The sequence below is a fragment of the Dermochelys coriacea genome, chromosome 10 (genome assembly GCF_009764565.3).
Source record: "Dermochelys coriacea isolate rDerCor1 chromosome 10, rDerCor1.pri.v4, whole genome shotgun sequence".
NCBI lineage: Eukaryota > Metazoa > Chordata > Testudines > Dermochelyidae > Dermochelys > Dermochelys coriacea.
In genome coordinates, this window is record NC_050077.1 from 2,184,563 (window position 1) to 2,210,089 (window position 25,527).

A 25,527-nucleotide genomic window follows, 5' to 3' on the forward strand; every position below is an offset into this window, starting at 1 on the left:
ATAAGGCTTCAAAATTCTGCTAAAAATTGCTCAATTAAAGTAAATCCTGTAAATTAGCGATGATGTCATTGAGAGGAAACCTTCCTTATTACTTTTAATTACTATTCAGTGCTTCAGTGAACAGCGCAGAGGGCAGGCAAAGTGAGGGCTGGCTCTGAACTTTGAGCAATATAGAGACCTTACCTGAAGTGCTTTGTGCTGTACTGCTGAGGGAAACATTGTAGTTGGAGGCACGAATGGATGACCAGGCACTAGTTGAAGGCAGCGCGGTGTTCAAAGATGAGGATGACCCTATTAAAAATGTAAATTACACGAAGAATAGTCCTCTCAGTGAAAAGGCAATAAGAACTGAAGGCATGAATCATAAATCCAGGCACATGTGCCTTAATGTTGCCAGACTAGATACACTTCCATTCCATTCAGCCCTCTCCCCCTAGTGAACAGAGTGGCAAGTGCTTTGAATACCCAAGCGTTCAGCATCTAGAAGTTACTGTAACCAGAAAATATAGTTCAATTACTATAACCACAGCTTGATATAGCCTTGGGATTGCAATGCTGCCAGGTTTTGCTTCCCTGCATGTTCAAATAATTGCTTCTCAGGGCTCCAATAAAGGGCTAATAGCATGTATAATTACTTGCTGGAATTCTCTGCATATATTGTACTCCTGAGGGAATTCTGCACCAAAAAAATTAAAATTCTGCGCCACACAATTAAAAATTCTGCGCACAATATTTTAAAAAGAAAAGGAGTACTTGTGGCACCTTAGAGACTAACAAATTTGAAGAGGAAGATGATATCTGTCTGTATCTGTACGAGTTTTTTCATGAAGTTGACAGATTTCCATTCTATACGGCTAAATTCAGTGCCTTGCATAATGACAGGTTTCAGAGTAGCAGCCGTGTTAGTCTATATTCGCAAAAAGAAAAGGAGGACTTGTGGCACCTTAGAGACTAACAAATTTGTTAGTCTCTAAGGTGCCACAAGTCCTCCTTTTCTTTTTGTGAATACAGACTAACACAGCTGCTACTCTGAAACCTGACAATATTTTGAAGTTCTGTAAAGTTCTGCAAATTTTGTCAATCAATAAATGTGACTCCACTATGGCAGTGGGGACCACTGGCTGCATTGAGGTGGGAGATCACCCTGAAGCCCCCACATCTCCCGGTACAGAGACTCAGCAGTGAGGCTGCACCTGACCTTGAAACACCAGGTGCAGGTGGGCAGGCTCAACTCAGGAGGATCAACATGTGTGGGGATCCAGGTGTGGGGTGAGAGGTTTCTGCGTGGAGCAATCTGGGTGCGGGCGGCTCAGTGGGAGATCTGGATGCACAGAGGCTCGTTGGGGTGTTCCAGGTGCAGGCACAACGGGACTCTGCAGGGGATCCAGGTGAAGGTGGTTGAGGCACTCGAAGGAGTGTGTGGGTGTGGGGAAATGGGACTTGGGGTGGCTCAGTGGGATGATCCGGGTGCTGGGGATCCAAGTGCAGCTGGCTGGGGATCAGTGGGGTGGGGGGCTAATTGGAGGGGTCCAGGTGTAGGGTCATAGGGCTTGTCAGGGTGAGGGTTCGATGGGCCTGCTTACTGGGGGAGCCCCAGCTGCTGCTGAAAGGATGCTGCATGCCAGGCTCCCACTTTCCCCTGCGATTCCCCTGTTCCCTTTTCTTCTTCTCCACCTCCTGCGTTATTCCACTCCCCATTCCTTCCCCACTGCTTCTTCCTCCCCTCACCCCCCCTTCATAGACTATTAGGATTGGAAGAGACCTCAGGAGGTCATCTAATCCAACCCCTTGCTCAAAGCAGGACCAACCTTCCCTCATTTCCCCCCCACACACACACCATGGACATTTACTGTTGCACAGAATAGAAAACAGGAAGGCTGCCAGCACACAGAAGGGGACCCTGACTGGCAGTAGGACCCAGGAGATGGCATTCAGCTGCAGAATCAGCAGAGCTAAGACACAGCCTCCTTCAGCTGGTCAGCTCTGTGCTGGCATGAGGGTGGTAGTGGCATGTAACCCCGTGTGCCCCCCATGCCTTGCCTGTTTGGAGGGAGAAATCCCCCTCAAAAACTGCACCCAAGGTCGCCTCTGTCCTTCCCCCACCGGCTGCTTCTCTTTGCTTCCCCACTGTTTTCTGCAGGGAAACGCAGGAAATCTGCAGTGGGTGGGGCATTTTCTGCAGGCATGCAGTCCTGCAGAATCCCTCCAGGAGTAATATTGTTGCCCTGTACCCAGAAACTCTGCTGCATCCACAGGATATTCTTCTAGCCATGAAACCTGTACTGTCACAAATGTTAAATGAGAATCTAGGGAAGTGGCAATCCTCATCCTTCAACAAAACATCTCTCCAGGTAGTTTGATAGTGATCCACTTATACATACCACTGTTCCTGTCCCTGAGGTGGTCAACTTCCCGCACAGTATTAATTGAAAGATTGTTTATGACACTGCCAGGAGTGACGTAAGGGTCAGTTTCAGGGTCAATGTTTGGATAACCTTTCCATGGCTCACCAGGACGAAATTCTAGGAATAAAGATGGGGGGGAAAGCGGGGGAGAGAGAAGAAGCTTGAGATATGAAGTTGGCTTATTTCCTTTTACAGGCAATTCCTGTCTAAGCCCTATAAACTCTTACTCATGACCTACATGCCCACGTATCTAAACTTCTAATTTATTCTCTCAATTTAATTCCCTCACTCCTACTTTTTTGCACCTCTGTTGCCAGGGCAAAATTTCCAAGCATGGGGAAGTTCCATATATGACAAAGTCATTGACAAGACAGATCTCAATAAACACATGGTCACAACGATTTTTACTTCTAATGCCCGACAAACACAGAACAAACATTACTGAATAGATACAAGGCACACAATGAGTTAATTAATGCCAAATTTTACCTGGTGGCCAGTTAACACTGCTAGAGCCATTAGGCGATTTGGCACGTGGCCAGCCATCCCCAACAGATCCAGGAGGACTGGCTGGTGAATTACTGCTGTTCAAAAAGTCATATGGAACAAATGGGGAATCTTCCAGCCTAAAACCACTTGAAATAGCACCTATTAAAGAAAACAGGATCATCAAATATTCTTCTCAACTGACCTCACAGAACCACAAACCTCATCCCCTGCATATGTGGCATATTCATATCAAACAGCTGAAAAGGTTTACTGGGTCAGATTTTAGCTCTCAATTGTGTCATTTCAAACTTGCACTGGGCACAGTGTATTTAAGTCTGAGCAGTAGAAATAGAACATCTGCAATTTTTTTCCCTACTAAAAATGTGCTCCTGGTGATTTTCCAGGTCACGAGAAGCTGGTCATTAATAATTTATCAATAATCTCAAACTCCTGGTGTTTTATCTGTTTGTAGTTCTTATCGACACAAAGACAGACATGGACATGGCAAGGTCCTCAGCACTCCAGTGTGGAAGTGAAGTGGCTGTTAAAACCATGGCTCTCAGTGGAGACTCTGTAGGTTTCCCCTCTTTTCCACTATTGAAGGTCTCATGAACTGCCCCATTAACTGGCATTAAGGAATTATTATTCAACACCCATATGCCAAAAGGAAACAACATCTACCAGAAAATCTGAAGTTTGTAAATGAATATGAATTTTCAAATAAAATAGGAGAATCAGATTTTCTAAGTTACTGTGTGCTTCATTCCCAAAATGAAAATCTTTCAGGACTGAATTCTAATAGATTGCATCGGAGGCAACATGATTCCTTACATATACTTATTACTAATACAAACCCTGTAAATAACAAATGCAAATAATTAATTACAAAGTAGGTTAGTAGCAATGTATAGCTATTAGCTTAATAGTACTCTGTATTTAAAGTATGTTGCAGGGTCAAATCTAAGAAGAATTCAAATCGTGCAGGTAAATTCATGAATAAGTCTATGGTCTAAAAGAGAAGAACCCTCCTTGATCCATTTGCAAAGTCTGCAATACCCATCTGCATACCCAGTCTCCGAAAAGCCTGTGCTAACTATGTAGTAAATTCATTGACAAAGGTGTTTTGTGGGTTTTAGCTTTTTAAATAAACCTGCTGGCTAACAGCATCTGGCACAGAACAATGACAGAACTGACAGGGAAACTTAAATGTTAATCAGCTTTTTGATAATGCTCACAAGGATGGGAAAACTCCAGGAAGCACTGGCTGTAGACCTCAATAAACCTTAAGTTATATCACTGTCACTATCAGCAAACCAACAGATATAATTGTCACCACAAAGTTATTTCTGAAGTAATAACTTCCCCAGATATATGCATCTTCTATAGGCCCATAGCAGGGTCAGAACCATCAAGTTTCTAACATTGAGGTAACTCTCGTTTCTTAAGAAACTAAGGTAAGAGCAGCACATCTACTGGCATGTATAGATAATTAGCTTTCAGAACAAACAAGTGCAGTACCAGGATAACCCCACTAGATGTTTAGGGCAGTGAGGACTTTCCATACCGTTAAAGCAGCTGACAAATCTAAACATACAACTAATGCAGCCCCAGAATTGAATTGCAATGAGAGACCATGTGAGGCATTTTATAAGTCTTCATCTAGAGACTGTATGTCAAGTTTCAATCAGATGAGATTTCAGGTGATTTAAACATTGTTTAAATGCCAATTGAGTCTTGATTATAGAATCACAGCACTGATTTATGTAGTAGATTTGTTTATTTGCTTATTCTAACATGGGGTATAGTAACCCTATTTTTCTACCCTTTACAAACACTGTGCATTTAAATGTAAATACACATTCTCAAGCCAAACCTAAAAACAGAAGGTAAGACACAAAGACAAAGCATACATTTGTGGAGTTAATCTTATTGTAAATTATGATTAGATTAACACACTGGGTTGAGTTTCATATGCACACAGACCTTGAAAAGTTTTGTCTGATGCATATGTAACGTCAGTGTTCTCACTAACAATGTGTTTAACGTACCATGTTTGCTGGAGTTTTGATCCAATGAGGTGTTAACAGAAATGCTGTCCACCGTTGTCCATTTCCTCAGTCGTGATTGCGGCTCCTTAATACTGCTCATATCCATGTTTACATTCAAGTTTGAGTTCATTCCTAGAAATACAGTGGTTTATGAAATAGGAGATACGATACTTTTCGTTTGCTAACTTCCACGGTTTTCCTAATTACCCTTTAAGACCATATTGCTTTGCTCTGCTTGGTTCATGCTTCCAATTCACTATTATATTTTAAATACATTAGAGCATTGAACGCAGTGAACTTACTACAGACATAAGCACAGCAGTGCAAGCACTGAGCTCTTGGCTGATGTCCTCATGTAAAAATGCAAGTGGAAGGAGCCAAAGATGAGATTATGAATTAGACCCATATGAACACCACACACACACAAACACACAAAAAATACAAGTAGTAAACATTCAAAAAATGAAATACAGAACTCCCCCCCACAACTGGTCTCAGATGAGTATAAAGACTTTCAGTCACAAGCAAAGATATTTATTTCAAGTCTCACCGAGTCCCAAAGACAGTTTTTGGTGAATATCTTTCACCTTATCTGTGTAGCAAAGTAGTACTATTATTCGATGAAAAGTCACATTCTAAAGTTGACATCTTAAGAGACTTGGGATCTCTTAAGAAATTGGGGTCCTGTTCAGCAGAAATTATATCTGGGCTTCTCCAGCTGGAATCTCATTTCTGTGCCTGGTTGAGCTATTCAACAGGGTACTTTGCAAGGAGCTGCACAGGCATCTTTGTTTTTTTGTTCACATTTATCCATTTGTCCACAAACAATATTAATCCTGATTCAATACGAAACAAAAACCCCCCACTTCCCCCAACCCGTGCTCTTTGCATGTTCTCTGGAAGCAGTCTGGATTTGGAGCCAGGGTATAGATGGGGCACAGTCTGGCAAACCAGAATCATGGAAACTATCTGAACTGCCACTGTAACATTCTTATATGGGAACCCAGTACTTAGTATTCAACCTTAATGAACACACTATCGACTCTGGCATTCTACACTCACTCCAGTTCCTTCAGCGTACTCTCTGGCAAAGTCACAGGGTGATACTCTGAACAGTGAAGAGACAGCAGCCAAAGGTAGTTTAGAGAGTCTGTAGGCGATCCTCCTGATGATGAGTGAAGTGGCAGAGACCTCATGGTCCATTACAAAGTATAACTCTGGAAACTTAAGGGGCATTTTGCCATTAGATCTCTATTTACAGTTTGTTTCATTCCTGTAAATCCTGCACATGGACCATGGGGTAGCATTTTCATATACAGCTAAAGAGTCACAGGGTTTCATGAATCATTTTACTAGCCTGCTCGCTTTCACTAGGAACTAGTCAAAATTCTTTCACTAGGAAAAGTTAAAGTTTGATACTGCATTCTTTTCACAGGCCAACTTTTGCTGCCCTATGTATGGTCACTGAATGCATCCGATGAAGTGAGCTGTAGCTCACGAAAGCTTATACTCAAATAAATTTGTTAGTCTCCAAGGTGCCACAAGTCCTCCTTTTCTTTTTGCGAATACAGACTAACACGGCTGCTACTCTGAAACCTGTCATTATGCAAGGCACTGAATTTAGCCATATGGAGTGGAAATTATCAACTTCATGAAAAATCTCATAAGCAGACAGACATCTTCCTTTCCAAATGCAAACAGATGGACATCATTCCAAAAGGACTGAAGGTAAAAAATCCATTACAATCTACATACCACACAGACTATGCTGACAGCTTGTGCCACACACTCTCGAAGAAACTGGAACCACCTGATCAACATCCTCTACAGCAAACAGGGAAAGATTAAGAATGAGCTCTCAAAACTGGATACTCTCATAGTCCACTGAATGCATCCGATGAAGTGAGCTGTAGCTCACGGAAGCTTATGCTCAAATAAATTTGATTGTCTCTAAGGTGCCACAAGTACTCCTTTTCTTTAAGAAGAGAACTCTCCAATTTTGGTTCTTCCTCACACTGTAACACTACTGCAGTCTGCTGCTAGAGATTGCCACCATCTTTCTTACCGACTCAGTTCTTCACTGAGAAGTTTAGTTTGTTCCAGCAACCCAATATTCTCATTCTTTAACTTTCACTTGTGATCTGGATTCTCCTACACTTTTGATTTTATAGTTTATATAGTGTTAATTCAAAGCATCTCACAACAATTTTACAAACACTATTGTCACCCACCAGGGACCTGCAGTTAACCCTGGAAGTGAAACAACATCTGTTTAACAATGTACAGCAACGTTACACAACAGTTTAAACCAAGGAGTGAAGAATGCTATATCCAGTTGAAACAGCAAGGGGAATTCAAGATTGGCAAGATGTAATTACCCAATTTGGAATCTGGTAGGAGATCAGCATTATATATCCCTACTCTTGCAAGAAGTGCCATGGAATCGTTAATGAACAACCGTGGGCCACATATTTACATATTAATTCCTCTTAATTAGCTACCAAGAAGCTGGATCTGGACACCAACCAACAGCACCTATTAAGCAGCAGCTTAGGTTTCAGTCTGGCCACAAGCAAAGTGCCAGGGGGCTACATGCAGTGTAGCAGCACGGCCTGCACTAATCTACTTGCACCACATCATTCAATTTCTAAAGCAAGGGGATTTCAGCAGCAGAGTGTTAAAAAAATAATTTTTTTCCCTACAGAGTAGAACATGAATGCAAAGGAGACTAGGTCAACATAAGCAGCAGGGCTAGAGAGATGTGCGAGCAAAGCAAACTGGGCAGGGAAGGAAAAGAAACTGCGTCTGGGGAAGGAGGGAGAAACAGGGAATACCAATTTTCGGAAATATTAAAAAAAGCAAATCAGAAGGGACCTAAGGAAGGAAAAATATACAAGCCTGGAATTTCTGAAGTGGAAATTGGATAGAAGCCTGAAAGTGTAGAAAAAAGGGGAGAGAGAAAAAGGACATAATGTTTGCAATTATAAAAAAGTTAATTTGTTTTGCCTACAGTGATAGAAGCATTCTGAGTTCAGAGCTAACTTTATGTAATTAAAGAAGCTGGATAAAAAACTTTTACAAGTTAGCAAAATGGTATTTGCTATCTATGCAATTCCAAAACCAGGGAAGACATTTTAATAGCTAGAGAAATAAGACCTTTCATGTGGGTTCCTCACATGGATACTAGAGTCACAATTATGTACTTAGGATTTTATGTCAGCAGCTCTGGACCCGCAGGGTCAGAAAGACAAATACAAGGAGACAGACATTGCAAAGAACTGAAAGCATTTTGCACTGTAACACAGACTTATTCACCGTTGGAGATGGTATGAGTTTGATTGGCCAACTTCTTTCCTGAACAGATACAACAGGATGAGTCCAATAGAAGAGGCTGCTGCTCTTCGTGACAGAGAAGCACTAACAGGATACAAAACAGGTTTGTTCCCAGAGGGGAAAACGCCAAGAAGAAAGGGAAGGTTGTACATCTGGTGGCACACAAGCATCAGTTAACTGCACTAGACTAGCGATTGAGAAACTCACCTATAGGGAAGCTGCTGAATGCATTTATTGGTGATGGCCCTTTCTGCAGCTCAGGAGTAGCATGGGGTATGACATTCTCAAGGAAAGATTTCATGGCAGGCTGATGGAGTGGCTGCTGTTGAGATGGTGGAGTCTGCTGCTTCATTAACAGGTTTGGATCAAGCTGACGGGACTGTTGCATCATCTGTTGCTGCATACTAAGAGATCGACCCTTAACAAAAACCCACATCAATCATGAAATAAATGGGGGGTGGAGGGGAATATCACATTTGGCAAGAGCAGATAAATACACTAATGCATTTTCCTTTGTATATTTTAGCTCAGCAAAATCTATCACTATGGTTAAAGTGCATTCCATCCTGTGTTTCAGCATCATGAAAGTCTCACTTACCTTGTCCACATTTGTAAACTGCTCGTTATTAACTATATTCTAAAATAAGCAACAAACTATTCTCTCAAGACAGTTTTAAATCTTTTTTTTTTAAAGCTCGTCTAAGGTTGTACCTGCTGTTCCTGCTGTTGACGACCACTAGAAGGCATGCTTCTCTGATTCTGCGCTTTTTGCTGCTGAGCCAATAACCGCTAAGAAACAGAATGTTTTTATGAAGGGGCGTAGTTCAGATAAAGTTTTTGATCAGACTTTAAAGTTTTAAAAAAATAGAATGAGTAGGTTGTTTTGCTTACTTGTAATTGGGAGATCTGAGAAAGCTGGTTCAACTGGGATAATTGGTTCAACATGGCTACCTGCTGTGGGCCAAAAAGTGGACTCAGGCCACCGTTGTTTGGTGCATACTTCAGTAAGGATACTGGAACCTGTAAAATGGGCCATATTATAGCATATGGGGTTTGACAGAACATGAACCATGACAATCTACAGTTGTACACTAACAGATTGACCGTAACCTATGCAGTTAACCAAAAGTAAGATAGGCAGTTATACAGCACAACCAATAGGTTAACAAGAATTCAATGCTCTGAAAGTGTGAAATATGCTCCCCTATAAAAATAATTAGAAGATAAATATAGTAAAATATCAAACAAAGACACTCGTAAATGCAAAAAAAGTAAATTAAAACATTACATTTTCACATCTGAAGGCACAAAAGTCTGGAAAACCATGATTTAGGGTTCCGACACCAATTTTAACTCAATTGTGTTGCAAACCCTGCTTGCTTAATGCTATGTACCTAAAAGAGATCTTAAGTTCAGGATCTAAGAAAAACAGACAGAAAAGACTACATATGTGCAATGCCATGTAGTAAGCAACACTGTCAGAGCTCTAAGTTGTAATTTTTGATTGTGTGTGAAGCATTGGAACAGGTCTGAATTCTGATTTTGAAAGAAACATTAGTGGAACACAGATGTGTCTCTGTCACCAGAAACAGCATCCTATACTAATGCTCTAGGAAGTGTGCACTCACAACTTCACTTCAGAGACTCTTGTAATGCTGCACCAGTGCTTCTATGGAGTCCCTTCTAGTCTCCACACAGACAAGGAACTCAGGGTTTGGCTTCAGGACATCCTCTGTAACTAGAAGAGTGTAAATAGGGAGAAAAGTGCGCTTTGGAGAGTTAGCTACAGGGTGGGAGGATCCAGGTTAAAGTCAGGGATGCTACTGTCAGCATTACAGGAAAATCAAGCACATGCAGGTCACATCTAACTGCACAGCTGCCAATTTAAGGATGTTTCCTATGGCTTATTCTCAGCCTCGCATTTTCAGATATTTATAAATATTTTTAAACCATTTTTTCCCCAGGTCCAGCAAAGATTGACTGGCTTTTGGGTTGAGAGAAAAGTTTATTCTGCCATAAACTCAGTAAATGAATAGATGGAATTTGCTCCAAATTATAAGTAATTTTTCAACCGAGACCAAGTATAAACAATTGTACTCCCCCACTGGAATGGTTTGGAAACTGTGGATGACTGACAGTAAGGGAATTTAGTCACGTTAACAACAGTGGGTGCTCTGTCTTGTATTACCTGAGGGGAGAGTAATGGAGGAGGCACTTGAGCACGTGAGTTAGGCTGGGATGAATTAAGAGGTTGTGCTGGGGGCTGCTGCATGCTCCTGGGCTGTGCTGCTATATTACCAACGCCAAACACACTGGGATTGCCATTCTGGAAAGAGAAATAAGCATTAGTGACAATACCCCTCTTTTGTGGCTTCCCCCACCCCTATGTATTCAGAATTAGAATTTAACAGTATATCAGCCAAAACAGTAGTTGAGATGCTATTTCAAAGGAATAAAACGCTCTCATCAAGTAACATGCCAAGGATATGCACATGGCCTTACCTGTCTAACAGAATTCAAGTTTTGCATACCCAGCCCTGCTAGGGAGCCAAGGGCTTGGTTAGGTAGTGCACTATTTGAAGGGGGAAGCTTCATGTTTTGATTGGAAATAAACTGCATGTTTTGGGACTCGTCTGCTACAATGCCATCCTGATTGGATAGACAAACAGATGCGCAACAACCAGCCAGCAAGCAAGCAGAAGGGAGAAACCATTGCCAGGAACAGAAGGGAAGAGTCACATGACAGTCCAGCATCAACAGGAAACAGGCAGAAAACAAAAAAGACCAGATTAGTGTTATCTGCACTGCAAGTAGAAGAAGAGCTCTATATAAGTGCTTAGTATTGATAAATAAGTTAAAAGGACAAAACAAGTTTTACAGATAAAAGTAAAGCCCTAATTTATCTCTACACCAAGTACAGAAGCTATGGGACAAATGGATCATAGCTACAGGCTGCTGTCTGAATTAATGTTCATCGGGGTTAGAGTTAAGCAGTCACTAACCTTATCAAAATAAGTACAGCGATCCATGGAAGACTCTTTGGAAATCTGAGGACGAGAACCAGGGCCCTTTCCTACCACCCGATTGTAATCTCCAATGTTCAGGCCATGCTTATCCAACTCAATTCGTTTATCCTGTAATATTCCTAATAAGGTGAAGAAAGAAAGTTTCTTTCTTGAAGTTGAAGAGTCCAATTAGTTGCTCAAATTCTTAATAGTAAATAAGTATGTGCTATTCTATCACTGCTCTAAACGAGGCACTACTGAATAAGATGTTTGAATGATTTTAAACACCATTTTTCTTGTTTTGCCTTACAGTGCAAAAAATACTATGACGACTGCTCTATGAGATTGCCACAGGACTGATTAAACAGATTTTACTGGTCTTCAGACAAAACAGACGGCATTGTTTTTGTGGAGAACAGGGCAAGTCTCACATGGTGTTTGAAGTTTGTATTTCCAGATGTTAACCACACATTCTTAATACTAGCAGTAAAAATTTTCCTGATTTGCAGTTACATTTACCATCTTCCTTCTATTTGGATGAAAAAATTCCATAAATCCTTTAACAAGTACTTCATTCAGTTACAAAAATCCTTTAAAGAAACAATAGAAAAAACTAATTCAAGATATCTTATCCGTGTATACTAGTGCCACACTGGATAATTAAACCAGAAAAATGTAAAAATCCAATTTACTTTTCCAAATTTAAGAGCGGCCAAACTGGGTCAGACCAAAGGTCCATCTAGCTCAGTATCCTGTTTTCCAACAGTGGCAACTGCCAGGTGCCCCAGACGGAATGAACAGAACAGGGAATCATCAAGTGATCCATCCCCTGTTGAACATTCCCAGCTTCTGGCAAACAGAGACTAGGAACATCATCCCTGCCCATTCTGGCTAATAACCATTGAGGGACCTATCCTCCATGAACTTATCTAGTTCTTTTTAGAACCCTATTATAGTCTTGGCCTTCACAACACCCTCTAGCAATGAGTTCCACAGGTTGACTGTGTGTTGTGTAACGAAATACTTCCTTATGCTTGTTTTAAACCTGCTGCCTATTAATTTCCTTTGGTGACCTCTAGTTCGTGTGTTATGAGGAGTAAATAACACTTCCTTATTTACTTTCTACACACCAGTCATGATTTTATAGACCTCAATCATATCCCTCCTCAGTCATCTCTTTGCCAAGCTGAAAAATCCCAGTCTTATTAATCTCTCCTCATACGGAAGCTGTTCCATACCACTAATCATTTTTGTTGCCCTTTTCTGAACTTTTTTCCAATTCCAATACTTTTTTTTTTTTTTACGTTAGGCGACCAGATCTGCATGCACTATTCAAGATGTGGGAGTACCATGGATTTATGTAGAGGCAATATGATATTTTCTGTATTATCATCTATCCCTTTCCTAATGATTCCCAAAGTTGTTTGCCTTGGCCGCCGCTGCACATTGCATGGATTTTTGTTTACATTTTGCCTTTTAGCTTATCCAATACAAATTAGCTATTCAATTTAATTCTCTCTCTCCTGCTGCACTGTGCAGGAGACTGTAAATCTCAATAAAAAATGACATCGCAATGATCTTAATAAAAATATTTATAATTTGTTTACAATTTTCCTTACACAATCTAGAGTAAGGACCAAAACTACCTGACAATGTGCAATTCTGAACAAATTCCGCTCATCTTTGAGATGCACTCACAGAAAGGTCATCTTGTAACTAGTGGATACTGTTTTTTCCTCCACAAGAGACTTCTACTGTACACCTTTCATTTTCACTCATTATTCAAAGTAATTCTACTATGTTTATTTGCTAGAGAAACCACTCAAACTTGCTATGAATAGACCAGTTCCACATAAAAACAGACTTTCATTAATGAGAGGTTACAGTAAAGATAAATATACTCTAAAATATCCTTAGCATGCAAGATTCTCTTTTATAGATAATGAAAACCTCTGAACAGCTAAATTTGATGTTTGTTTCTAAGAACAAATGAAATGCATTAGTGATTGATGCTGCATCAGAAATCTGTGTTTCCAGTAGGAACGAAGTGGTTCCAGAGGAGGCCTAGGTAGGGTTTTAAATTCATGGTTAGGCTCCCATCATGTAAACACTTATGCATAACTTTACTTATGAGTAATTCCATTGCCATTACTGGGACTGATTACATATGTCAAGTTTCTCATGTGTGCAAACATTTATATAAAATCAGAACCTTTGTTTCTTTAGGGGAATGAGAATTTTATTTTTTAGTAACTCAGGAGAGGATACAAACAGAAAGATGTGGATTACAGATCGGACAGTTAAACACAAGACCAATTTCCCTTATGCTTACCTCCAGACATGTCCATCTTATTGCTCGGTATGGTTTCTTCTGGTGATTCTCTCTGAAGTAATAAAATTAATCAGTTTAGTAAGAAACTTTAAAAAAAATTAAAAAAGAGGAGATCCAGATACAGTCTGAGTATTTCATTCAACTCTGCAAGAAAGAATAACCAAACTTCTGATAAAGCAAATGTGATTTTGCAAGCATTTTTTCCTATTTTCCAACCCCTGTATCGATGAAGACAGACATCTTCAGAGACACAAAAAATATTGATCTGGTACATGCTACTAGAATTAAAACTCAGTAATATTTATACATTTTTCAAACAACAGGTGTTCTTATATTGAAGATCTGAACAGTAAAGGAAAGGAAAAAACAAATCAAAGAAGAAAGGAGTTAATCTAAATTTGAAAATGATTTAATTGAAACAAGGGTATTTATCAAGCCTGATAAACATACCATACTTACTAAAAAACTGAGATTTGTGAATTGCTTAATGAATGGATTTATCCACGTTTCATCTTGTTTATTTCCACCTTTCATTGTTCCCTTAAAAATAAAAGGGATTACTGTGATACTTGAAACAGTCACCAGCACTTACATTACATTGTAAGAAAGGATTAAATTAAAACGTAAACAAGGATTAAGCCTTCCTACATAATTGTACAACAGAGTTCAATGGGGTCCTTAATACTGACTGGGACATTTAGAAGCTACTGCAATACAAAAACAAACAAACAAACAAAAAAAAACGAACAAAAAACCCACACCACACACTCCCCACACCTACACCTACCCACAAAATAGTTGTAGGAATTATATCCATTTTCTGTCCCTCAGACTTCTTGCATTCTTAAATTCCAGCATCACCTCATAAAGTCATAATTACCTTTGTAGGCATTTTTTTCATATACGGTGGCCAATTCAAAGACGGGTTAACTTCTTGGGATGAACTACTGTTCCACATTCCAATCTCTACATCATCATCTTCCTCCCAGCTGGTCTGACGACTCCCTGGCAATGACATATCATCACCACACCAACCATCTTGCATAGATTTAGGCCCTGGGTGTAAAGATTTTTCAGTCATGAACTCCCTTTAACGCAAATACATCTTAAGGTTGCCAGACTATATTCAATTGTTAAGTCAAACTATATTATTGTGACAAACCTGATATTCTGCCATAATCTTGTGAATCCAGGGAGATCAAAGGCAACAGAAAAAGAAATCAACCAACAAACAGCATTTGTTTCAACTTATGTCACTAGTTTTAAAAAAAGCTGCTAATTTCCCATTATTATTAAAAATACTAATGAAAGTAGAATTTACCATCTTCAGTACCCAAGATCTGAGAAAGTCACTAGCAAATTTATAGAGAGAGTACATCTACCTTTTGTATTTATGTAAATGTCAAGATACAAGTCTTTTATATTTGAATTCACAATCAAACTTCTTGATCACTATTTCACACTTCACCACTGGCATACTCAAAGAAGCTACAAAAGCACATACCAGGTTTACTTGAAGCCTGCTGACCAACAGAAGCATTTCCCCAGCCAGAGGTGACTGCTGCATCACTGATGGGCTCTCCCCAGCTAGTACCAGTATCCATGGGTTTACCCCACGCTGACGTTCCATTATCTACAGTAGTGGCAGGAGTAGAAGGCTCTCCCCAACCTTTTTAAAGCAGCAGGAATTATTGGTGAGTTTAACAAGTCTTAAAACATTATGTAAAATGCTGACGGGTTCTTTACATTCAAAATATAATACAGCACAAATAACGAAAAGCAAGATAAATACACATTTTAAATCAAGTAAAATATTGCAGTAGAAGAATCTTACATGAGGAAAAAACTAAATATAACACCAGTTCCATACATGAAGACATTACGTTTTGATTACAGAGATTTCTCAAATGAGAAGACATTAAACATCTAAAAACTACACTTCAAATTGAAGGCTTTCCTCTTTGGATCTGATTCAAATGCAACTGAAAATTAGTGGAAGGCAAATACTTTCTTAGATATACTGTGCAAGCTCAACTACCCTTTCCCTCAATCTATTAAGGTCAGAGCTCTTTTTCTGAAGTCCAATCCTGCTATAGCAATATAAAAACTCCCAGTGCCTTCCCTCACCAAGAAGTGAGCAGCAAAGTGCCCTCATCACTGTTGGCAATAAAAATTCTGTATTAAGGACACAGGTGAAGTCTTGAGCCTGCACTGTACCTTGCAGACACCTCTTAACACCACTCTGTTTGCTATAGAGGCTTAAAGTTAATGTCACAGCTGAAGTTAATTAAAATCTGGAGCTACATACAAAGCAAAAACTGGTTGCCCTTTCTGGATGTTGCTTTTTATTAATTATTATTATTATTAAATTCTTCCTCTACACCCTCAGCCACTTAAATGCAAGGGTAGCCTAGCCCTAACTATACCGCTCAAGTTCACTTTTTAAATTTCAGAAAGATTCCTTCAAATAAAATACAAGCACTGAAAACCTATTTGCACTGTTCTCAGATCTCTGACAAAACTATTCCCTACCTTACAGAAGTTTCTAGTTTCAAATAAAGTCCAGAGAAGTCTTTTATAATTGCCCAAGAAAACACAAGTCTAGGTAAAATGAAGTCTTACCAGAACCATTACTGCTCTCCTTGTTGGACATGGCACTTGAAGGCAGTAGCTGCTGATGTACCTGTGCTTGCTGGTCTGAACTGCTGCTACTGTTTGGGACATTTTTATTCCACATATTCACATTTTTGTAGTTGTATTTGCTTGGATCACCCCAAGCAGAAGTTCCATCATCAATTTCCATTTTACGGCGTATTGATTCTGGGGATGGCTCCTCCCATCCTGTGGGTTCCTCTTCCTTTGCTGGACTTGGTATTGGTCCACCCAACCACCCGGAACCTGGTGGTTTATTTGTGGTAGATGGTGCTCCCCAAGATCCAACATCTTGCTGCTTGTTCCAGTCTGGGGAGTTGACTGGCTTTGATGAATCACCCCAACCTTGAGGCTGATTTGATCTGGGAGGTTCTCCCCAGCCCTGACTCTGATTAGACTTTGCAGGCTCATCCCATCCTGAAGCATTATTTGGGTTAGTATTACTACTTCCCCAAGTAACAGAATTTGATTTAGCAGACTCATTCCAACCAGATACTGATCTGTCACTGTCACTACCTCCTGAACTAGATTTCTTAGCCTCACCCCAATGGTTGCTTCTTGAATGTTCTCCCCAGCTGTCGTTGGCAGAAATTGCCCAACCTTGGCTGGCTTTTTGTCCATCTACCCATCCCTGTTTGATCTTCTGCGCATCATTCCAAGACGACTTGTCCTCTTTGCCACTTACCCATATTTGATTGCTCTTGACCATTACTGTAGCAGCAGAATCCTCTTCCCACCCCCCTTGGCTGTTTGAGCCTTTGGAGTCTCCCCACCTTGTAGCAGACTTTGGATCTCCCCACCCTGATATAGATGAGGTATCATTAACATTAGGGCTAGGTCTCTCCACACATCCCCCTGAGCTGGAAGTCTGTGTCACAGAGCCTCCCCAGGCCTCTGTCCCATTGTCAGTCTTTCTTTCACCTCTTGGCGATGTTTCAGTATCCCAGGCAGTGTTTTGTTTAATTGGAGTCTGTCCCCAACCAGTGTTGGAAAGGACACGTGGATCTAAGTCAGTTCTGCTCACTATACTTTGGAGTAATGCATGCTGGTCAACTTTTCTTCTCTCTCGGTTCTGTCCTTCTGCAGTTACTTTATCATCATGGCATCCAGTGCTCTCTGTACTACCCTCGCTATCCCCAGTACCTGTTTTGGCCCATACATTGTTCTGCTCAGTTATCTGAGATGCACCAGAATTCTGGCTATTAAGATCATCCTCTTCAGCAGATTTCCATCCATTTGTAAACTTTCTACTATTTCCATTTACGCTTTCATTGGAATGCTGATTGCTAGGCAGTTTATTCCATTCCCCATTTGAAATGCTAGTGCCAGTGTTTTGTGCAGGGTTGCCCCATCCTCTTCGACTTCCTCCAGAAGTCATACCATTTGCGCTTCCCCATGGCATATTTTGGGAGTTGACTGTCCCTCCCTCCCACACCCCTCCTCCTTTATTCCCATTAATTTGAAAATTAGTGCTGCCAGGCCCATTAATGCCAGGCTGCGTTAGAGTTGCATTCACAGTGTCACTATTAGCTTGGCTGTTTGGGCCTGAACATTTGTCTCCAGAGTAATTAGAACCATAGGCAACCCACGTAGTACCATAAGATCCACCATTTTTTGCCTCACCATTGCTAAGATGAGAAGTGGAAGTGCCATTTGTAACTGGAGAGGCCTGAATCGGAGAATGATTCATTGTGCTCACACGCCAGGCCCCAGGCCCTGTATTATTAGGCAGTTCGTTAATCTGTACTGAACCAGCAGAGTTTGGTAAACTAGAGGTCATAAAGTTAGTAGTGTTATTTGGTCCATTCATTTCAGTGTTAAGGTTTTGAGGTTGTCCACTGAATGAAACCTTCCTTGTACCATTCATTTCAGAATCACAATTTTCCTGAAGGCTTGCCCAGGAACCATGGGCTGAACCACCCACTTTAGAGTTAATACTCTGATTGTTAGACTTCTGACCTATGGTACTGCACTGAATATTTGTGCCAGAATTACCACTCCCTACAGACCCTTTCAGGGCATGTCCATTGTTCTCCAATACAGGCCAGGCACCATGGTTGCCATTTGAATTCAAAGTGCTTGGATTTAACCCTCCATTTGATGAAGAGTTTATGGTGCCCCAAGCATTCATTCTATTGTTGCTACTTTCAGATTTGCTGTCAGGAGCATCCACAGAAACTTGACATGTGCTTATTATGGTTCCATGGGATAAACCCCATGGCCCATTAATACTTCCACTGCCCACATTATTGCTGTTGCTACCAACCACAAACTTATTTTGAGAACCATGTCCAATGCCATTCCGAACGCTATCGTTTTCACCACCTGTGCTCCCTGAAGCCATTATAACAAGATTTCTCTCTGACCCAGAGCTAGAGGCGGAGTCAGTGTCCATACATTCTGAAGCCAACTCTGGGTCACTGCCTGTGATTGATGGCCATGCTTCTTTGTCAGAACCATCTACGATAACTTTATCCCAGGTTGTGCTGGAGTCACTATTTGAAGAGACTGGTCCCCAGTGAGTATTTTCATAATGGGATCCTAGACCACTGTGGTTCAGATCTAAAAAGAAAAGGAAAACAAAAAAGTGCTTCTGTAAATTCAAGAATTTTACGACAGTTAACACACACACACACACACACACACACACACAAAATACAGTAGAACCAGAGTTACAAACTGACCAGTCAACCACACATCTCGTTTGGAACTGGAAGGACACAATCAGGCAGCAGTAGAGAGATGATTCCCGCCCCCCCCGCCGCGTGCGCACACACACACAAATAAAGGGAAAGTTAAAAAAGATTTGACAAGGTAAGGAAACTATTTGTGCTTGTTTCATTTAAATTAAGAGGGTTAAAAGCAGCATTTTTTCTTCTGCATAGTAAAGTCTCAAAGTTGTATTAAGTCAATGATCAGTTGTAAACTTTTGAAAGAACAACCCAAACTGTTTTGTTCAGAGTTATGAACAACCTCCATTCCGAAAGTGTTCGTAACTTGGAAGTTTTACTGCATAAGACAAGTACAGCAATTCAAAGTCAAAGATATTGCACAGATTACGCTAACACTTATCACTGGATGTTATGAAGACATTATTAATATATTAGCTGCCACATATAATGCCTAGCAGAACACTTAGCAAGGGCATGGGAAAATATATTCATATATTTGAGGTACGAAATGAAATATGGCATCCCTAATAAACTAGTTTGGATTGCCATTACAGTTTGTGTTTTTAAAATTATACTGCTCATGTGTAGAATACTTTATGAAAGGGGCACTACACCAAAAAAAAAAAATCGTTAAGGCTTGAAAGTGATATTCTGAAAGGGAGAATGTTATATATAACAGGAAGTTAAACTGACCTAGAACCACAGACTACTATGCCACAGTAGCCAGGGAAAAGAAGTAAGGAAAAAAACACCATTAAAGGACATTGAATAATATATCTTAAGTGACACGTTATTCAAGGCATTTATTTTTGTACATCATTCTCCATATGTAGAATAAGAAAGTGCTTTACAGGAAATCACTTCAAAGAAAAAAAAGAAAAAGGAAGATACAGGTGAGATTTAAAAGGAAGTGGCTTAGTGGCAAGGTTCAATCCATAGAAGATTGCAAAAATTAAGTTTACATTCTGTGGAATGAAGAACAAGAGGGGAACTCTACTGTGATATTCAGAATGATAAGGAACAGAGTAAAAGCTAATCAGTCCCTCCCCTGTGGAATTCACTGTTATGGAGTGCAAATCAAGTAGCATAGCTGAATTTGTACCTGTGCAAGTTAAAACATTTTCTCTTTCAGGGTATAAGCTGATCACATGCAGGAACCAAGAAGAAATTCTCCCCAGCTATTTATAAAGTATTTCACAGTTGACTACATGCAGAATAAGGTTTTTAACTTTCTATTAAAGTGTCAGATACAGGCTGCTGCCAAAGGCAGAATAGCATATCAAAATGTGTGCATTTTGCCACACATTGGGTCATCCTGAGTTTCTAAAACTTTATTATAGAGACTTGAACTCATTTTTCTTCCATCAAACCGACAATCTGAATGAAAGTGCTTCCCCACATCAAATATTCTAATTTTTTTTGAAGTTCGCTGTAAGTTATATGAAAAACCAACTAACTAATAGCAGGATAGCTATTTGGAAATACAGTATTATGAAAACATGTAATGCTTGAACAATAATATGAAGCAAAATATCAAAACCTAATAGAAGATGAGGAAAAACTGTTAGGTAAATTACTGGCTTAATATTTGTATCAATAGGAAAAAAAAAGCAGCATAACATAACATTCTCAAATATATTTTGTTTCTGGAGAAAAGGACTTCTCACCATAGTAAGACATTCAGGATTTGCTAAGAAAACTGCACACAATTTTCTTTTAAGCTAACACAGTTAATGCCTTTGCTTCAGAATATTCAAAATCTGAATATTCAAACACTTGATAGCTTTATTTACCTGGATAATTGTTAATTAGCATGCAAATGTTTCTCTGCTAAACATGTATATTTGTTCAGTGGACTTAAACCACCTAGATAAAACATGTTCTCCTTTAGATGGTAGTTATGGAAAATGCATAGTTTGTGGATGAACACAGACTACTAGTGCATTTACTAATGTGTATTTGACTTAAAAGGGACACAAACTAATTTCAAACAAATCTCTTGCTTGTTCCACTACCACCTTAGATCAGGAAGTCTCAAGCATTCATGATTATTATTTAGCATGTTTAAAGCATGAACAGTGACTAAGGCACTTTACAGTCAGTCATGAAGACATGACCCCAGCCTCAAAGAATTTACAATTTAAATAGGTAATATAAAACTAGGGAAGAATGGGCAGGGGAATAATTAAAGCAAAGTGCTGTAAATTCACTTTCTCTAGCTAACATCTAGTCTCAAGTATCAATTTGTAGGCAATAGCACCTTGCATCTAATCTCAAAAATTATGCTGGTTTTCATTAGTTAGTTAAACACCCCCAAGAAATTTTAATCATTAATACTTATAAATAAAGCTAGAGCATGTACTCCACCACTATTAATATTTCACTCATCTGTTGCAAGTTTTTAATGAGTTTTTAAAAATGACATTTAGAAAAATGGTTACATCTTAAAAATACCAACATTACTTAAGGACTGATATACAATTGAAGCATAAATATTGGCTCAGACTTTTATTTTAAAAAATAAAAGCCTTAAGTTTAAAATGACTGACAAAGACCTTATTCGTGCATCTCTCTGCCAATATTTGTGTCACTGAATGTATCACTGAAAATGCTTTGACAAAGGAATTGAATAGCTTTATTTCACTGAAATCTTGCAAAACATTTTGAAAGGCAATGACTTTACAGCGATATGAAGGATTTTTTTCTTTGCATTCTACTCAGATGTGAAGTTCAGCAAAAATAATCACTGCAAGACTCACTAGAGCGCTCTACACAAAGAAGTTTTCTGAGATTGCTCTGAAAAAATATATCTTACTAGTAGACATCTTATAAAATATACTTCTGTATTAAAAGTCAACATTAAAAATTCAGGTCTGTGCTCCTTCATAAAATACCCAGAGCTTGATACTACTTGCTGATAAAAACAGGATAAAAAAAAAGACAGACTAGTAACCTTAAGGTTTGTTTAGAACATGTCTTTCTCCACCAGTTTATTTTATATAAGCTTTAGAATTAATAGTCAACTATATACCAAAAGTAGAGACTGCAACATTATGCACCAGCTATCATGTATTTTTAAACTGCAAGAAAGGAGTAGAAAATGTAAAATGAGATCAACTTGCTTAAAAGAAAGAAGTTTCTTTTCAACTGCTCAGATTCAAAGAACTTGCAGTGAAGATTTTCAAGAGTTCATGGAAAGAAGAAAATATTTTGGAGCTGTGGTTCCCCATATTATGGTACTGCTAACACAATTACAAAGGTTGCGGCAATGAAAATTTATAAGAAAAGGTATAAAAAAAATTATCTGAATCAGCAAAGATAATTATGATAGCACGTTTCATACTTGAGGTATTATAATGTAATGAGTAAAACGAGGGAGGTGCAGTTACTGTGTAAGCAAACAACCACTACCCAAGGTACTCCAGCAACCCAAAACCATAAATGTGAGAACTTGTTTTGTTCAGAGAAAGATTATGACTTGAACACCAATGTTATCTTTCTTTAAATTAGGCTCTTTAGCACCCTTATGCACAGATACGTGGGAGGAAAAGACTTCAGTTTAATATCTCAATGGAAGATGACAACTGTGTCAGTTCTCGCCTCTTTCTACGCTACGCATGAGCCAGTCTCAACGTAATATATGAATAAACAGCCTTCAGGCTCAGAAGCAAGTGACCTAGTTGTAACTATTCTGCTAAAAAAGCCCATTAAGTTACTAAACTTCCAACACAATTTAGCACAAGTTAAAACATCTAGAAGTATATTTGCTGCCAACAGCTCATTCTATGATATGGTCAAGCACATAAGTATCCAAACATTATTCAGCAAAAGGTCTGTTCTTAATAAGTACTCTGCATGAACCTTAAAAGGAGTTGTATATTGTATTATCTATAATTCTGATTGACTGACTAGTCTAAAGAGAAAAATATCTGTCTAAGCTTCTGAGATGTAAAAAGGGATAAAAACTATAACACTGAAGGCTGACGGATCCTTCAGAGTTACAGGACACATGAAAGCAGCCAAAACACCACAGACAACTTAACATTTTATATGGCTGTTGCTAACTGAGGGGAAAACACATTTCTTGGTTTTATGTTACTTAACTAGCTGAAGGAACAAATCAGAAAAACCTGAAATTTCATAGTACTATGAATACTTATTGATATATATAATACAGTATTTATTTAGTATCAGTGGTCACAATTATTTATCATATACAGCACTTAACTCTGCATTGGAACCTACTGGTGTAGTCCAGAATTTTGCCCCAGAGAATTTTAATATAAAATTAAGAACTCATAACCTAATTGTAGTATATAAGTGCATAAACAAACAGTAAGCATTTAAGTCAGTCATACACATTAACAGTCAAGCTTCTAAAGCCACTAACCAAGCAGCAAAAAAAATCAATAGATAATTGTGCAAGTAGTTACTGAAGTGTGTAACTCTTATACACATACACGTAGTGCACAACAAACATGAGACTGAAATAGGTATGCATCACCTGACTGGTTAGGGGAATGGCTGACCAAGTCCCGAATGGGAGGCATGCCTATGAAAAAGCAAAAAATTACAGAATTGTTATTGAATTAAAGTATTCCTTTGGGATTATTCCACAAAGCACTCTATTTTAGAACCAGTTTATCATCATTCTCTCTCAGAAAAGAAGTTTTTCCTGTCAAAAGGGCAGTCCATCTTCATTAGCTAGTGTTAGTAGCTGCAAACTATAAACCATCTCATATAGCTCTAGAAACAGCAATAAATGCAAATGTATCTGACAAACACTTCAATTTTTTACTAATATCCTGCCAAGACAGCACTGCATATGCGAAAATTTTGTATTTATAATTTTGCATTTAATTTTTGCTCAGTGTTTCCATTCCTACTGGATTTCTATTACCCTGAAGTTGTTTTAAAATTAAAAAACACCCGAAGTATAAATAGTTTCAAAAATTCTTGACTTATAAAAAAATTAACTGGACTTGTTAGATAGGTAGTTTTTGCCATTAATACAAAGCTACCATAAAATGGTCTCTTGTTAAACTCATGAGACTACTATAAGAATCACAGAACTGAACATTGCCCTCTAGCACAGTGGATCTTAATCTTTCCAGACTACTGGACCCCACTCAGGAGTCTGATTTGTCTTGCATACTCCAACTTTCACCTCACTTAAAGACTACAACTTATAAAAATCAGATGACATAAAAACCACAAGTGTCACAGTACACTATTCTGAAAAAATGCTTACTTTCTCATTGTGTGGGTGTATGAAATTTTAGTTTGTACTGACTTTGCTAGTGCTTTTTGTGTAGCCTGTTGTAAAACCAGGCAAATATCTAGATGAGTTGATGTACCCTCTGAAAGACCTCTGTGTACCCCTGATTGAGAACCACTGCCCTTGCCCATCTCTGGTCTCACCATTAAGCTAATTATCTCGCAATATCCTTGGACAGTATGATTTATTCTTCAGATGAAAGCCCTTTCTTTATCTGCTCATATTTTACTTCTTGCTTTATTATAAATTTGTATTGCATCATAGGACCTAGCCAAGTTTGTTTTGGATGGGCCGACTAACCCAAACTTCTAAATACTACATACATTTTTTTGCGAGCTTCTGCCTCCTGCAACAGATTAACATTTGCTATTGACAATGTATGCAATCAAATAGTGTAACAGTTTTAAATCCCCCTTGCTTCCTCTTTACTCTTTAAAATCTATTACATTTCAGATTTAGAAGGCTTCCCAAATTAATTTGAGCCCCACGATTACTGAGAACCTTTCAAACCCCAATCCCCCCCCCCCCTTTTTTTTTTTAGCAAATTACCTAGGGCAGCTTGAATCGCATTTTGTTTCTGCATGCTCCTGTTTTAATACAATTTTACAGTGGCATTGTCAAGGCACAAGGATAAAAGGAGACTTGCTCAAAATCAGACAAAGACAAAGTAACTCAGCCTGGATTAGAGCCAAGATCCTGATGGCTTCTAATCCATTGCTCTACAGGGAAGTACCTCTTAATGTGCTTCACAGGTTTAAATAATTTGTAATAGCCATATATACAGCTCACTGTAGCAAGCAATTAGTGGTCTAGTAACTATCTGCTTATCATTTTGGTTCATATTACAAACTAATTAAGATTTCAAGATCATCAAGATAGAAGACTGGGTTGTTATGGCAGAAAACAAAAGAGGAAGGATTTATTCTGAAGATCTCTCTCACATGGTTTACAAATGGGGAAAAGTTTTGATAAAGAAAACTATTACAACTGGCATGGATATATTCTCATAAACAAGAGCTAGTTGTAAACAGATCTCAGAAAGCATTTCCCATGGTTTCAGCCTTAAGAGTGTTCCACAGGTGAGCTCCATTAGGAAGCCTGTAATCCTTGAGGAAAAAGGATTCACCACATGTTCTCAGAGTACAAATATAACATCTACGTGTAGAGCTATTAGGACCTTCCCAAACTAGCTTTACAGTTAAACAAAACAGACTAATTTTCAAAATGGAGAAGTGTGGGTCCACAGGGAATATAGGCAATAAACTACCTTTTATTGCAGATAAATATTAGTTAAGGATGCCCAGTCCAGAAAA

General features: G+C 39.0%; 1 protein-coding gene across 12 annotated transcripts in view; it reads right to left on the reverse strand.

Annotated features, from left to right (window-relative positions):
• Positions 1 to 25,527, reverse strand: part of TNRC6A (trinucleotide repeat containing adaptor 6A) — a 164,229-nt gene that overhangs the window by 5,360 nt on the left and 133,342 nt on the right. For 3 of the 12 annotated variants that reach the window (XM_043494653.1, XM_043494652.1, XM_043494657.1), the window contains exons 7-21: positions 23,441 to 23,488; positions 16,235 to 18,826; positions 15,117 to 15,281; positions 14,493 to 14,668; positions 14,072 to 14,152; positions 13,613 to 13,664; positions 11,278 to 11,420; positions 10,464 to 10,601; positions 9,167 to 9,295; positions 8,987 to 9,064; positions 8,483 to 8,693; positions 4,943 to 5,074; positions 2,895 to 3,053; positions 2,382 to 2,522; positions 184 to 291 (exon numbers count right to left, since the gene is read on the reverse strand). In XM_043494653.1, the coding sequence (XP_043350588.1) occupies positions 184 to 291; positions 2,382 to 2,522; positions 2,895 to 3,053; positions 4,943 to 5,074; positions 8,483 to 8,693; positions 8,987 to 9,064; positions 9,167 to 9,295; positions 10,464 to 10,601; positions 11,278 to 11,420; positions 13,613 to 13,664; positions 14,072 to 14,152; positions 14,493 to 14,668; positions 15,117 to 15,281; positions 16,235 to 18,826; positions 23,441 to 23,488 (4,353 nt within the window). Of the gene's footprint in view, positions 1 to 183; positions 292 to 2,381; positions 2,523 to 2,894; positions 3,054 to 4,942; positions 5,075 to 8,257; positions 8,360 to 8,482; positions 8,694 to 8,986; positions 9,065 to 9,166; positions 9,296 to 10,463; positions 10,602 to 10,777; positions 10,925 to 11,277; positions 11,421 to 13,612; positions 13,665 to 14,062; positions 14,153 to 14,492; positions 14,669 to 15,116; positions 15,282 to 16,234; positions 18,827 to 23,440; positions 23,489 to 25,527 lie in introns of all 12 variants that reach the window. The other 9 variants (XM_043494655.1, XM_043494654.1, XM_043494656.1 and 6 more) reach the window with 6 other exon arrangements.